The following is a 15,914-nucleotide window of genomic DNA, read 5'->3' on the forward strand; positions in this document are numbered from 1 at the left end:
GGTGTATTGCTGGTGTGCTTAGCGGGCCGAGTTGTTTAGATACTCTCTGTAAGGCCATACGCTTAGCAATTAAAGATGTCATCCGTATTTGGCAGCAAATTTCCAGCGCATGGAGGAACGAGGCTATTGGTCTGGGGAGTAAATGAAGCTCTTCTCCTCTCCTCCCATTTGCACACCCTGCAGGGAGATCCTCTTTCTTCATTGAGCTAGGCCACGCTGCTTTTCTGCAGGTCACTGAGGACTGTGGGAGTTTTTATGACTGAAAAACACTGGGGTTTAATAGAGCCATTCATACAACAGATTCTGATTGGCTGAAACAGTGTTCTAGCTACACTGGGGTTTAATAGAGCCATTCTACTACTGGCTAGCCGTGCTAGCGCTTGCAGCAGTGCTGATTGGGTGCGTGCATTATGGTTAGCCAGAGAAATCCAAATTGTTCTCCCTCCCACCACTACTTGATGAATCAAAAGACAAGCCCAAAGTATCTTGTAAGGAGGCCCAAGTGCCCGCAATGTTATTCGCAATGTCACACTTACTGGTTAAGAATGGAGTAGGAATAAAGTGTGTCTGTGTTAACCAGCGACTTGAGAAAAAGGTCTCATTGAGAATGATTGGGATTCAGGTGGAATGGTTCGGTTGGTTTCACCGACCGTGGGGGCTTCTTTAACAAATGGGAAGCTGTTACAACAGAGGCTGCGAGAGAGAGCGAGAGATTGGGGGGAGAATTGCGGCGGTCCGATCGAGCTGCTACGTGTTAATTTCGCTAGATATAGAGTCGTCCAAGCGAATTTCAAAAGCCACCTCAGGAGCAATTTGGTGGCTATCACAACTCATTCATCACGGCGTGATTGCTGTCTCTGCCGGTGGGGGTCGGGCTAGACTCTACAGTCTTGAGTGGCTGCAGCGCGGAACGGCACCAGGAGGATTCATCCTACACCGGTGGGTCTAACCCCTCCTGCAGATTGTTCAAGGACAGCTCCGCATCACTGTTACTGTGGCCTCTGTGTCTCTGAGAGCCGACGCAATATAGCAAACAACCTCCCCCGCCCCTCTGGGGGGGAATGGTCTAATTGATTTTGAGCCTCCACAGATGCCAAACATGACCATGTAATCTCTCTGTTTGTTACCGGTGTTTGGTTTTTCCATTCCTTTGGATGTTAGTGAAAGAAATACATGCCATAGCTCTTCCGCTGTGCCACCAGGAGAAGTGATATTTCTGAACTCCTGATTGCTCTGGGAAGATAATAGAGACTCTGCTCTAAGTTGATTTGTTTTTAAGTCATTTTTGATTGGCTGGCTCAGGCCTCTTTAGGAGGGAGAGTGTCACCTTCAGGCTTCAGACCACAGTCACATGGTCAGTGAAGTGTAGCGTAATCCTAGTGTATGGTTGTTCAGGAGAGTCAGGGTTGATTATTCCCATCATCCTCTCTGCTCAGTCAGTGTGAGCAAAGATGGCCACCTGTCAAGGACTGACCCAAAGCACTGTACCCGATGCAGACCTGAGGTCAAATAGTATTTAAACCTTTAAAGCTGTGGAATCCTTAATGGCTAAACTGACCACGTCCATTTGGGATATTACAGCAACAAATTACCCCCTCGGAGATGCAATAGAACATTAGCACACAGGTAACTTCCAAAATAATGGAAACAGTTGAGTAAATGAGAGATAAAACATACATTGAAAGCAGGTGCTTCCACACAGGTGTGGTTCCTGAGTTAATTAAGCAATTAACATCCCATCATGCTTAGGGTCATGTATAAAAATGCTGGGCAGGCCATTATTTTGGTTACCATGGCTATGTCCCTATAGGATGACAATGCCCCCCAATCCACAGGGGCACGAGTGGTCACTGAACGATTTAATGTGCATAAAAACGACGTAAACCAGAAGCTACGGCCGTCTGTCACCAGATCTCAAACCTATTGAACACTGACATAGGAGATTCTGGAGCGTTTTCCATCAACAAAACACCAATTTATAGGATTTCTTGTGGAAGAATGTTGTTGCATCCCTCTAAAAGAGTTCCAGACACTTGTAGAATCTATGCCAAGGTGCATTGAAGCTGTTCTGGCTCGTGGTGGCCCAATGCCCTATATCAAGACACTTGGTCCATTGGTTTATTTTGGCAGTTAACTGTATGTACTGCAATTTCTTTTGGGACCAAGATGCACGAAGCTCCCCAACTCTGCTTCGTCAATAAATAAATCAAATAATTACGACGGTAAACGGTAAACAGTGTTTCACCCCGAATGCGAATTCCATCTTTAAACGTTTGCTTGACTCTACTTGGAGTCATTGGTTCCATTGTGCCAGTCAAGCTCAGTCAAGCACAGGTAAAGTATTTGAAACATAGACATGTCCTTGTTACAACAATACCGAGAACGGATAAGACGGTGGCTTTCAGATGTACTGTTAGGCTTTACTTAAATGATTACCTTGTGAGAGAGGTGTCATTGAGCAGCGTTGCAGTTCTTGACACACTGCCATACCTTGTTCAAAGGCACTTGCCCATTCACCCTCTGAACGGCACACATACACAATCCACGTCGCAATTGTCTCAAGGCTTAAAGACACTGTTTGAAGTGGATTGAACAAGTGGCATAAATAAGGGATCATAGGTTTTCGCCTGGATTCACCTGTTCCCGAGTGGTGCAGCGGTCTATGGCACTGCGTCTCAGCGCTTGCGGTGTCACTATAGGCGTCACTACAGGCACCCTGGTTTGAATCCAGGCTGTGTCACAACCAGCCGTGATTGGGAGTCCTATAAGGGACCATTGGCGTCGTCCGAGGTTTGGCCGGGGTAGGCCGTCATTGTAAATAAGAATTTGTTCTTAACTGACTTGCCGAGTTAAATAAAGTAAATAAATAAATAAATTAAATATATGTAAATAAATGGAAAGAGCAGGTGTTCTTAATGTTTTGTATACTCAGTGTGTCTTTGAGCTGCCAGTTCGCTATAGGCTCCGGACCACATAATTGTATTTGCTGGAGGATGGGGATATTGCCCGGCTAGGGGGTTGTTACTGCTCCTTGAACCAGACCCGGGTTCAAGAAGTATTTATTTTCTTTCAAAAACACTGGCAATACTCAGCTGGACACAACCAGACTACTGGCAATGGAGTTGAGATGCTGAGATGCTGCATTTCTTTATACCTTGAAATGCACTATTTCATATAGAATTGTCTGTGGTATATTACAAGAGGTAGATACAATTTTGCTGTGATTTCAATGAATGCTTCTGACATTGGTGTATGTCGGTAGATCGGTAAGCATTCACAAACAGTCAAGTATTATGCAACATTAGGAGATGTGACAACATTCCAAATGACCTGTCATGTTTTCCACACAGCACAACGAAAGAGAGAGACCGAGAGAGAGAGAGAGAGAGAGAGACAGAGAGAGAGAGAGAGAGAGAGAGAGACAGAGACAGAGACAGAGAGAGAGAGAGAGAGAGAGAGAGAGAGAGAGAGAGAGAGAGACAGAGACAGAGACAGAGACAGAGACAGAGAGAGAGAGAGAGAGAGAGAGAGAGAGAGAGAGAGCGCGAGCAAACAAACTGGGACTGACACAAAGTTAAGAAAAGCTTTCACTATGTACAGACTCAGTGAGCATGGCGTTGCTATCGAGAGAGGCCGCCATAGGCAGACCTGGCTCTCAAGAGAAGACAAGCTATGTGCCCATTGCCTACAAAATGAGGTAGAAACTGAATTACACTTCCTAACCTGCTGCCAAATGTGTGACCATATTAGAGGCATATTTCCCTCAAGATTTGCAACCTGTAGCCACGAGAAAAGGGCAGCCAGTGGAGCAAAAACACCATCGTACTTCAACTATTTGCTTATTGTTACAACACCGTACATAGACAATAGTATATATTATTTTCAAACTCTTGTGAGTGTAACGTTTACTGTTCATTTTTTATTGTTTATTTCCCTTGTAGAGAGAGAGAGAGAAAGAGAGAGAGAGAGAGAGAGAGAGAGAGAGAGAGAGAGATACACTCCACCCCCACCCCCCCACACATTATTGATTAATGTCTGGGTTTTACTCCCATGATTGATGGGTCAGAGCCAGCTCTTAATTACATTTTTTCTGCAGGTTTTTATTTATTTAACAGGGCGGGTCACCGCTGAGACCAGGGTCTCATTTACAAGGGAGCCCTGTGAACATGAACATACACAATAGAATTGAGCACAACATCATGTAAAATCACAAAAACAATCAACACAACCAGATGAATCAAAGCCAACACAACTCTCACATATCACCTCCCTTCGACATCATCTAAACTGTCCAATGGGGACCAGCGAGTCGAACTTCAAAGGTGGTCTCCAGGCAATTCCGGGAGCCGGGGGCATAAAAAAACGAAATGCATTTTTTTCCTGAACTCAGTGGAGACCAGCAGGACCTCCAGAACCAGCCAATCTCCAATTAATACATAAGCTGAGGTAGTTAACCAGGTCACCAACTGAGGATGTTCTTCCCCACCTCTGTATAGTGTCCTAAATATTGGGGAGATCAATATAGAAGTACTTTGCCTTTCCTTTCACACTCATCAATCAACAAGTGAGAGCTAGCTGAGAAATTATGGGCCGCATTTAATTAAGCCGGAGCTGCCCACTCCTCTCTGTCGCCGGGGGTGTGGAGACCTATTAATTGAATCCAGAAGGTTTGTTTATTCGTTTCCAAGCTTTCTCCCTTGAATCCCCCACCGTGTAATGTACAACTGGCCCGTGAAATGCTACTCCTTAATAAGCCCTAGTTTGGGAGGGGAAAGGGAAAGCGTCCGTCCGGCTGCAATGGTTGAGCGCCTCTACCACCAGGCTGCTGCGAGCGATTAAATCATTTGCATTTATATTGTGCTTTCCCGCGTGACGCCGCATAACCACAGCAGAGGTGTCAACTCGGGGGCAGAAAGGTAACGTGCGTGGCTGTTTAATAAGTTAATGAATGGAGAGGATTTGCATTTATAGAGTGTCACCATGCTCTGACTCAGGGCTCGAAAGGCCCCTTCGTTCCTTCTTTCTGTGTGTACTCTTCTTCTTTAACATGCCGTCCAGGAGCTCTCCTGCATGCACACGTTCAAAGCATTCGCCGGTTTCTCCCTCCATCTAATACTGATGAGTATGTCCAGCGAAATACATTCCGTGACCTCAGATATGATGCGGAGAAGGCTAGGAAAACCCCATTCTATTACCCCTATTGCTATTCTCTTATCGGTGCAACGCAACGCGGTGTGTGCACTGTGTGCGAGGTGAGGTGGGGTGGGGGTGGGGTGGGGGTAGAGGACATAGAAGACTAATCAAGTATAAAAGAAACTGGTCCGGTAGTACCACAGGTAGAAGAACTGTTGTTGCCATGGCGACAGGATGGTCGGTGGCGGTGTGATGTGTCCTCCTCTTTGAGGTCTCTTGTTTTCCACTTTGTGTCATAATGGCGGGACGCGCACTTCGTACTGTGAGATGAATACATCTCCCGGTCACCAGTCAACACAAACGCCACCCCAATAGAAGTATGACAGAGCAATTGCACTGTTTGCCTTATGTTCCATCTATATATTTTTCTATGTCAGACAGTGTGATTTTTCTCTCTCTCGACTTAAGTATAAAGCTCACTGTTACAGAGGACAGGTTAAAGAGGCTACCTGTTACAAGGCTGGCTTCACTCTGTAAAACCGACATGTTGCGAATGTGACAAGTCCTCTCCAACAATGTCATTAGTAGGCTCCCACATAAAAAAATACTAGAGTTTACTATAGAATTCACTAGTGAACTGTGGAATACTATACAGTGAGGGGGAAAAAAGTATTTGATCCCCTGCTGATTTTGTACGTTTGCCCACTGACAAAGAAATGATCAGTCTATAATTTTAATGGTAGGTTTATCTGAACAGTGAGAGACAGAATAACAACAGAAACATCCAGAAAAATGCATGTCAAAAATGTTATACATTGATTTGCATTTTAATGAGGGAAATAAGTATTTGACCCCTCTGTAAAACATGACTTGGTGGCAAAACTCTTGTTGGAAATCAAAATCAGCAGGGGAGCAAATACTTTTTTCCCTCACTGTACACTGTAGTATCCCTCAATCATGTGTAGTACTTAGTATAGAATGTTGTAGAATACCAGTATTATCCACAAAAAATGTCAGCAAAAACACTTCAGTCCGCCAGAACACAACTTTTTTTTTACTATAGTAAATATTACAGTATTACATTTGCATATATCCTGCCCATTCCCCTCCCCCATATCCCAATTTGTGCCACCTGTAAGAAACCTACATATATATTGTGTTCCCTACAGGTTATAGAAAAGAGCAGACACTCTGAACTATCTGTCCAGACCCCAGTCCTACCTACCTACAGGTTAGAGAAAATGTACTATTTCAGCATTTCTCCAGTAGGTTTTCCTCAAGGAGAAAGCCCCCCACTTCTATGTCAAAGATAATAAAACAAAAACACTTTACTAAAAACTACAGTAATGTCTACAAAAAACAACAGTAAATTATACAGGATACTTTACTACAGTCTGCAAAAACACGACAGTAAATACTACAGTCTGCAAAAACACGACAGTAAATACTACAGTCTGCAAAAACACTACAGTAAATACTACAGTCTGCAAAAACACGACAGTAAATACTACAGTCTGCAAAAACACTACAGTAAATCCTACCCTAGACTACAGTCTGCAAAAACACTACAGTAAATCCTACCCTAGACTACAGTCTGCAAAAACACGACAGTAAATACTACAGTCTGCAAAAACACTACAGTAAATCCTACCCTAGATTACAGTCTGCAAAAACACTACAGTAAATACTATAGTATATACTATTATTTTTTACTACAGTATTTATACTATAGTAAACTGTCAATACTACAGTATACTACAGTAAATACTACATTATTCACTGTAGTGTTTTTGTGGAAACTACAATGAATACTACAGTAAAGTCTGCAAAAATCCTACAGTGAATACTATAGTATCCCTACCATAGTATAGACTATAGTATTTTTCCATGTGGGCTGCAGCAGTCAAGATTTGATGCACGCTTTATTAAACCATTCTCCCAGAACAGTACGCACATTTAGTCTTTTAACTCGGGTGGCTGGCGTAAAATGTGGATCCCTGATTGGTTGATGAATCTCTCTTAACCCCCCAAATTGAAATCATTGAGCTGCTTGCTCAACATTATGAAAAAGCAAATCATAAATTATGAACGAACTTTAAGAAAGATTGAGTTAGTCAAAAACAGGGTTGTAAAACAGTCGGCAGAGGTGCCAGACAGGACAGTGGCAGGTGTCCGAGTGCTTTTGTCCCCCTGTCAAGTAAGGTGGCAAAATTAATTGATGCCCTTGAACAAGGCAGTTAACTCACTGTTCCTTGGCCGTCATTGTAAATAAGAATTTGTTCTTAACTGACTTGCCTAGTTAAATAAAGGTTTAAAAAAATTAGAAGTTGTCAAGACTGAGTTGATGTTATGCTATGCTACACTAGGTTAGGCTATACTATATGCTATGTAAAAAAAACTCGTGGGGCTGCCCCAACCGGGACTCGGGTCCACCTTAAACGTTACGCTATGTCCGAGGTTGCTAGGTATTGGGTTAAGGTCGCCACATTGTCATGGCGTTCTACAAGTGCTTTGCTACATCTGTGTCCCTTTGCAGGAGAACCCTTACGTGATGCTGCGGCCGAACCACCAGGAGATGGAAGGGAACGAGCGCTATGAGGGATTCTGTGTGGACATGCTGAAGGAGCTGGCGGACATCTTGAAGTTCAAGTACTGCATCAATCTGGTGGGGGACGGGGTGTACGGGGTATCGGGGACCAACGGTACCTGGACGGGCATGGTGGGAGAGCTCATCTCCAGGGTAAGAGCAGCAGCTTCCTATAGTCAACCTTATTAATAGGGCCAGGAGTTTTTCCCGACCACATGACTTGATCAGGAAAACTCTGGGCCCTACCATCACCCCCCTCTACCACTTCACAGCATAATGCCACTCGGACTATAGACCAATTCATCAAAACTCAATCAAATGTTATTAATGTCGCCTTTTTAACAACAACGCGTCACAAAGTACTAATCAGGACTTTGCATCAGTTGTACAAGTTTAGTCTGTACAGGGGCCTATATGTGGGTGTTATGTGTGCAGACATACTGTGTCTCCGTGGACTCCAGGGTCAAATGATTCCATCTGATACGTGATAGGCTGAGTGTCTCGTAGTGTAACATGTCCCCAGTGATCCAGAAAAGTAGTGCCCAAAGCAATTGATTGATTGATGTTTTCACGTTCAGATCATTCTGCAGTAAGGGGATGTAACCATGCAGAGATGTGATGAGGAGGAGAAAGAGGAGAAAGAGGAGAATAGGAGAAGCAGTAGGAGTAGCATAGTGGAGGAGGAGGAGGAGAACAAGGGTGTCGCGGAGGAGCAGGACGAGGACGGCTGTTAATTAGTCCAGATGATGCTGGATCCGGACGACACAGAGTCTTAAGTGGCGCCGCCCCAAATGGCACCCTACTCCCTTTGTCGTGCACTACTTTTGACCAGGGCTCGGGTCAAATAGGGGGCCACTTGGGACGCGGCCGTGGCTGTGTTCCGTTCACCCTTCCCACTCGGGCACAGCTCATCTTGTCCTAATGAATCTCCATTAGCCCCAGCCACCCTTGAGCGGACACACACAGCACAGAAAAGGGCCCAGCTAACCAGCAGCTGGTGATGCAAAGCCATTAAGGAAATAAAGAAAGGATTGCCTACTCTCATTATTGTATCAATTTGTCCCCCTGCAAGTTGTATCTGGTTTGGTGACCTTGAGGAGGTCTACACTCTGTCTAATTGCGCCTCACACGATACTGCTACAGAGTGCCGGAGTACCGAGGAACGTCGGAGAGGGTGAAGGTCGAGGGGAGACAGAGCGGGAAGGTGTGGGATCACTGGGTCCCTGCCTCTGAGCTCCACTTTCGGGCAAGACCTTCAAAATGGAAAGGACAATCGAGGAGAAGAATAGAGAAGAGGAGGAGGAGAGGGAGGAAGAGAGAGAGAGGGAGAGAAGAGAGGTTGTACTGTAGCTAGCCTATGGTGGCTGACAGGGTTAACACAGAAAAGTAGAGCGAACGCTGAGAGAAGAGAATGTATGGCCCAGCTTTCCACAAGCTTCCTATGCAAGGCTACAGTCTGCTAGCTGGGGACGGGGGCTTTACTTTAAGCAGCCATAGAGATGGAGACAAAGCCCTAGCGGGAAGATGAAATGCCACGTACAGTGGGGAACCTCGAACTCAATGCATTATTCAGCAGCTGTAGGGACGGCTTAGATTTTTTTTCCCTATCTTTCTTTTTTTTCTGGGGCACAATCTTATGATTGAGCGAAAGTGGAAACAAGTGTGGTGGCATGGGGAAAGAATACAACGATGCATTATTTAAAAGCTGACTTTATACAGTTTGTTTTCTCTATCTCTCTCTCTTCCCCCCCCCCCCAGAATACTTTGAATAGCTGTTAGAGTCCAGTAATCAATATTAATATTCAATAGGTGCATCAATATTTCAGCAGCCGCTACGGTTCCATGTTCCTTTATCAGAGGAGGAGTGACTTCTTTCTTTTGTCGATTTTTTTTGTTGTTGCCTTTTTGTTGTTGCATTGGGGCTTGCTGGGGGTTGGCTAAATGCCTGGGTTTGCTTGTGCATCCAGTGTTGTTGTCAGTGAAAACACTGTAAAACAACCACTAAAAAGCCTCCCAGACCTTGTTCACCACTGTGTTAGCACATGGAGCTCTGTTTTCGCTGTTCAAGTTATTCTGGACAGGACTGGTCAACTCCTTCAGGGGCGTGTACTCAAACAGACGCTGTGAAAAGACCCCTGCACCCCCCTCTCTCTCTGTCTCTCTCTCGCTGTTCTCAACTGCTGCTCTCAGATAAAGGCATTATGATAGGCAGAGTCCCTCATAGGACCAGTGAAAGGTGTATGATACCCACTTGCCAAGGTACATTACAACATAACAAGACCCCCTACAGCTATACTACTGTCTATACTGTGTCTCAAACAAAGTTCTTCTTCTTGATTGGTCCATAGTTGTTTGCTAGATAATTTATTTTGTGTGTCGAGGTGCACTGTGACCATAATGGCATGGCCCTAACTGGTGATGAGTGAGAGCAAAATATTTCCACAGATTCTTTTGGACAGAGCCTTCTAGCCAAGTTAACAGGGGGCACGCTCACTTGGCTCGACAATCAGAAAAGGGGCTGATGGGTAAAAAAAAAATAGGGTCATGAATGCTGATGGCCAGATCCAGCACTGTAGGCAGGCAGGCTCTCCTCTCATTTAGAGTTGAGCTCTGACAATCCTCTTATTTTCCAACTGCAAAAGACAAAGAGCAGCATAGGGTTGCACTGGGTCCCAGGAGAGATGAAAATCCCTTGCAGATGCACTTTGTAGCGTCGGATGATTAGTGGGATTGAGCAGCCACCGCCACAGCCCTACCATGCCCAGTAGCACTGACTGACCGGCTGGCTGGCTGGCTGGCTCGGCCTGGCTGGCTGGCTCGGCCTGGCTGGCTGGCTGACTCGGCCTGGCTGGCTGACTGGCTGCTGTGTCAAGTGATTTGTCATAACAATCTGCCCTTCGCCTGCTCGCAAAAACATTGCACTCTGTGTGTCTCAAATGGCACACATTTTTACCAAAGCCCTATGTGTCCTGCTCAGAAGCAGTACACTACACAGTAAACAGGGTGTCATTTGGGACGCAGACCCTCCCCTTTGTTCTGCACTCAGTTCTCCCTGGTGTCCTGCGTGAGTCAGGTCTTGGACACAAAGCCAGTGGTGGATTATGCTACATACTGCTGGCAGACTATGCATCACGGACAACAATGGCAGCACAGTAGGTGTGGAATTACACTAGTCGCCTACTTACTACTTAGTTTCCATGCATTTCCACCACCACAACCCAACTTTTGCTACTGTAGCTTTACCTATCTGTGCATATCTGAATGGTTGGTACTGTGTGTGTGTGTGTGTGTGTGTGTGTGTGTGTGTGTGTGTGGGTGTGTGTGTGCGTGTGCGTGCGTGGGTGCGTGCATGCGTGTCTATTCCAGAAAGCGGACCTAGCCGTAGCGGGGCTCACCATCACCGCGGAGAGGGAGAAGGTCATCGATTTCTCCAAGCCTTTTATGACCCTGGGAATCAGCATCATGTACCGTGTGCACTTGGTAAGACTAACCTCTGACCTCTCCCACCCCTACAAACAACCTGGCTGACCCCTACAAACAGCTTGCGCCGACCCCACACCCCAGGCACCACGGGAGTCAGTGGACCGTGGCTAATGACCTAGCGGCCAATCATCAGCCTCGGTCTGGGAGACGGGTTCAGCCCCTCTCCTCCTCTCACTACATCCCTCTCCTCTCTCTACCTCCGCCAGAGGAACAGATGGTGTGAATCGACCTTTCATTCCCAATCTCACTTCTCCTCTGATTTTGAATGGGATCTAATTCGCACCAATAACAGCCCTGAGCCCTGCGTATAGAACAAGACCCAGGCAACAGTTGTGGAAATCCAATACGGCTGTTTCTATGTTTTAACACCAGCCAACCATTAATCAAAGCCCTTCCCCCAATATCCAAGGTGACACGCTGGTATCTCCTCTGGCCACCGGCCGGATGGAGCCGCTTCAGACCGAGCGGTGGTGTGTAAAAACATTAACACAGCGTCCCAGTAGGGCATTTACTCACAGCCGCCCCTGTCCCCCATCTGCGTCCCTCCCCTTTTCCTTGGTGCTAATAGGTGTAGCTGCCAGGAGAGAGGCTCCATTGGGCCAACAGTTGGTCAAATGAATCGATAGCAGCAGGTGCACAGTAAGTGGGCTGCCGTATCACCTCTGCGGCGGTCTGCTGCTACTGCTGACGTGTTGGAACATGCTCATCGGTGTGTTCCTGCGAGCTGACGCGGCGTGGAGGAGGAGAGGGGAAGCCCACACACACTGTAGTGCAAGATTGACACACACACACACTCCTACTGCCCTAACGATGCAGGCGCAGACAGACAGAGAGGGGGAAGGATAGAGGGATGAAGACCATGCGTAAGGTAACTGGCAGAGAGAGAGATGTGGAGCCTCCACTGCTTAAGATCAGGAGTGAGGGTCTGCTGCACTGATCTCTCTCTGTCTATCTGTCTGGAGTCTTTACACAGTACCTGTCCCTGGTGTCTCCTTCATCTCTCTACCCAGGACTCCCTCCCTCCCTCCCAGCGCCCCTTGGCAATCTCTTAGGTCTCACACAGAGCTACAAGGCTCCAGCTCCACCATTCAATATTAGAATTTCTGTGACTGCAATTGTTTAGGTTTAATCCACTAGCTATTGATCTCTGACGCAGTGATTTCTACAAGGGACCCTGCTGCTTATTTCAGACTATGATTGAAATTCTCAGCCTGATCAATAACAATGGAAAGTGGAGTAAAATAGAGAAGCCTGTTGATTTTTAATGACCTGCTACATGGTCGTAGAATAGGCTTGCTACCAGGGCTGAATTACCGAACAGGCATACAGGGCATGTGCCCCTGGAAGTAGATGCACTGGGGCCCCAGATGCGTTAGTCTGGCCCTGCCTACTACAGTTTAATTTATTTCTGTCCATGGTGCACTCCAATAGTGTGTGTCTTTGTGTGTGTGTGTGTGTGTGTGTGTGTGTGTGTGTGTGTGTGTGTGTGTGTGTGTGTGTGTGTGTGTGTGTGTGTGTGTGTGTGTGTGTGTGTGTGTGTGTGTGTGTGTGTGTGTGTGTGTGTGTGTGTGTGTGTGTGTGTGTGTGTGTGTACCTGTGTGCTCTTAATCTCCTTTTGATTAGCTTGATTAATTGGTTTGTTTTATAAAGTGTTTTGGGAGAGCGCGACCGTCACTCTTTTGATTACCCTACGTCCTTCCTCTCTCCATCTTGGAGTATACTTCGAGGCTTTACCACTCCCCCGATCTGTCCACTTGTTTCATCAAACCCCCTTTCTCATCATCCCCCACTTCTATGTTCTGAGGACATCTTTCCACCAATCCCTCCCACCTAGTAGTAGTAGTGAAGACAGACAAAGATAGAATGGAGAAGAGAAAGAGAGACTATTGAGGGTGCATATGGATATTAAAAACCTAATTAGACCCACAAGTTAATTAGGGGTTGGTAGAGAGGGGAACGGTGTCACATTCACAAGCTGCCTTGTAGGAGTGTTTCACTGGGATCCTGATTGAGTGTTCCTGCCTTCCTCAAACCTCGCCCCAACCTCCACCTTCCCCACTACCCTCTCCTGTGGGAGGGAGCACTGAGGGAATCTGGGACAGATTGACCTGTAAACAGAACTCCTCCGCCTCCGTGTTCACGGAGACCATAATAGCAGGGATGCGAGTGGCGGGCCACGAATAGGGACGCATCTCTTAAGGTGGCTGGCGTTTGAAAAAAAGACGTGCTGCTCTCCTTCACTCGGTGTGTTTCTGTAGTGCAGTCCCGCCTCCCTCCTAGGTTGAATACGTGGGGAATGACAATAAAGGGCGGGAAGAGGGATATGATATGCTGGTGAAATCCTTGAACTCACTAAAGGTATCGACCGTACAGTATGAAGATAGAAATAGCTTCTCCAATAGAAATCCCTGAGGCAATGTCATGGCGATGTTGGCTAGCTGAACTCATGCACAGGAACACGTCATCGGGTCTAGCGGTCGTCTCGCATGTGCAGACAGTCCAATCGAAGGCAACCTTTTGATAAAAAAAGTTGTTTTTGACAAAAAAATGAAAACCTGCTTGTCACTTTCACGAGGTTGGAGTAATAACAAGTTCAACTACTTAAGACAATGGCTCGAATCCAGTTTGTGCTAAGGAAGACGTTTCCACTTCTCTCTGATCGACTTCTCAAACCCCAGCCTGGTCTGCTTGGTCTGCTTCGCAAGCGTCCCCGGGAAGTCTCGTGATGCTGCGCCTCTGGGTTTAGAAACTCGGTGCTAAAGTTCCTATATCCCGCCACTTAACACAAAGTAGAGCCTATGGGGAGAGGGGTTTGTATAACGCTTCATTTCCGATTGTTTGGATTGGCTTGCAAAATCAGCATGGGTAATGAGGCAGTTGTCACAACCGGTGCCTCCCGTCTCCTCTCTTCCTCTCCCCCGGTTCTCCATTTGATGGGATGATGATTATTATTGCACTCTGTAAAGCCCATGTCCAACAAAGACCTTCCTATCTAGTCAGAGTGCCATACATGCCTGGATACAGTCACGGGTACAGTCTTTATTGAATGTACCTGTTGTACAGTGCAGAGCCCATGGTCGAGTGGTAACGGTCCTGACTTTTGGCACATGATCCGGGAGACCAGGGTTCAATTCCCGCTTTCCCGCAATGTCTAAATTGTCAAAGAAAGAGCCATTACATGTTATAAACTGTATAATGAGTCATAGGTGCGTATTTGTATATAACAAGTTATAATCCATTGTACCTGCAGGCTTCAAGTAAAGTGTTACCAAAACAAAATGACCTGTTGTGATCGTAGCTACCTTCGCCAGTCGGGATGCCCACCTTGACTACAGATCAGTGCAGATGACTGGCACCTCAAAGGTCTTCCTGACAGGCTGAGGGGGTTCTCTCTCCTATTTGAGAAGAAACAAACGTACCATCACAGCTTGCCATCCCTACCTACCTCCCTCCCTCCATTGACCCCAGTACACAAACACGCACAGAATAACATTTTACCAACTTAACCCTTTAACTGGCACATCAAGAAAAAATATGTAATAAAAAGTATTGTTCTACAAAATATGTGTATATAGCCTCAATATAGGCTATTTATGGAGATTTTTTGTTTGCATGACATAAACTTTGATAAATAATGCATCGCAAACATCTCACCCAGCCGGTTGAGTTGCCCAATTAGAGTAAATACATTTTGTTTTGGAATTTGCATATACTTTTTCATTTAAATGATATCTGCTTCATTTACTTATAATGGAAGATAGGCCTAGTTAAATGAGGAATGATATCAAATAAGAATGAAGCGTGATATATTTGTGTGTCATAATATGAATATTCAAATGCATGTAAATGAATGTGCTGGCAGTAAATAATTATATGGATTTGAAAGGATTGTTGTATTTGCACCGATAAAGAAATATCAGAACAATATTTCTCTATTGTCCAGTATCACTAACTTTGACTTAATAGCATTCCTTTAATGGGCAACTCAACCACCGGATAGAGCATACTTTTCAAGAGTTCTTAAAATTGTAAACAAATTTGTAATTGAATCATTCTTAAATGGTGGTTTAAAGGCCCACAACATTTTACAACCTTCTAATTTCCCATTTTATACATAAATTAGTACCAAAAAATGTGTAGTACATGAGGTTTTCAGCCATCTTTAAATGGGTGTTAAATAATTTTACTAAATGTCATTGGTTGAGATGATAAAATATGCCAAACAAAATTCATATGTTTAATTTCATTTCAAATTGGTTGTCAAAATGAGCTCCAACGCCCAGTTTTAACAGTGCTGTGCTGAGATGTCTGGGGGGCCACAGGTGAATGTGCTACTGTTGAATACAGGACAAGAGTAAAAAAATGCTCAAGTGGCTTTACACAAGCAAATAGAATGGTTGGCTGAGCCATACTTGATAGAAATGCCTAGAGAATACAAACATACTACCGTAACACTTTCAAGGTCTAACCTCGAAAAATACCGTTTGGCCACACAGACCTTCCCTTTGTCAGTCCTTTTCACTCTGCACATGCATTTTCTGATTCTCCTAGGCAACTGTTTACATTACATCAGGTGTGCCTACGTTGTTGTTCTATGTGCCACCGTTACTTCCTGAAAGTTGAGCTCACTTCATAGTGTCATTGTGCGTTATGTCTCTCTCCCCTTCCATCCATCCCTCTCTTTCTATTTCTCTCTCTCTCCCTGTCTCTC

At 45.4% G+C, this 15,914-nt stretch overlaps 1 protein-coding gene across 3 annotated transcripts in view; it reads left to right on the plus strand.

Annotated features, from left to right (window-relative positions):
* Window positions 1-15,914, plus strand: part of grik4 (glutamate receptor, ionotropic, kainate 4) — a 321,139-nt gene that overhangs the window by 292,674 nt on the left and 12,551 nt on the right. For 2 of the 3 annotated variants that reach the window (XM_052467210.1, XM_052467211.1), the window contains 2 exons: window positions 7,670-7,873; window positions 11,087-11,200. In XM_052467210.1, the coding sequence (XP_052323170.1) occupies window positions 7,670-7,873; window positions 11,087-11,200 (318 nt within the window). The remainder of the gene's footprint in view (window positions 1-7,669; window positions 7,874-11,086; window positions 11,201-15,914) is intronic. The other variant, XM_052467212.1, reaches the window with a different exon arrangement.

This window comes from Oncorhynchus keta, chromosome 18 (assembly GCF_023373465.1).
Source record: "Oncorhynchus keta strain PuntledgeMale-10-30-2019 chromosome 18, Oket_V2, whole genome shotgun sequence".
NCBI classification, from domain to species: domain Eukaryota; kingdom Metazoa; phylum Chordata; class Actinopteri; order Salmoniformes; family Salmonidae; genus Oncorhynchus; species Oncorhynchus keta.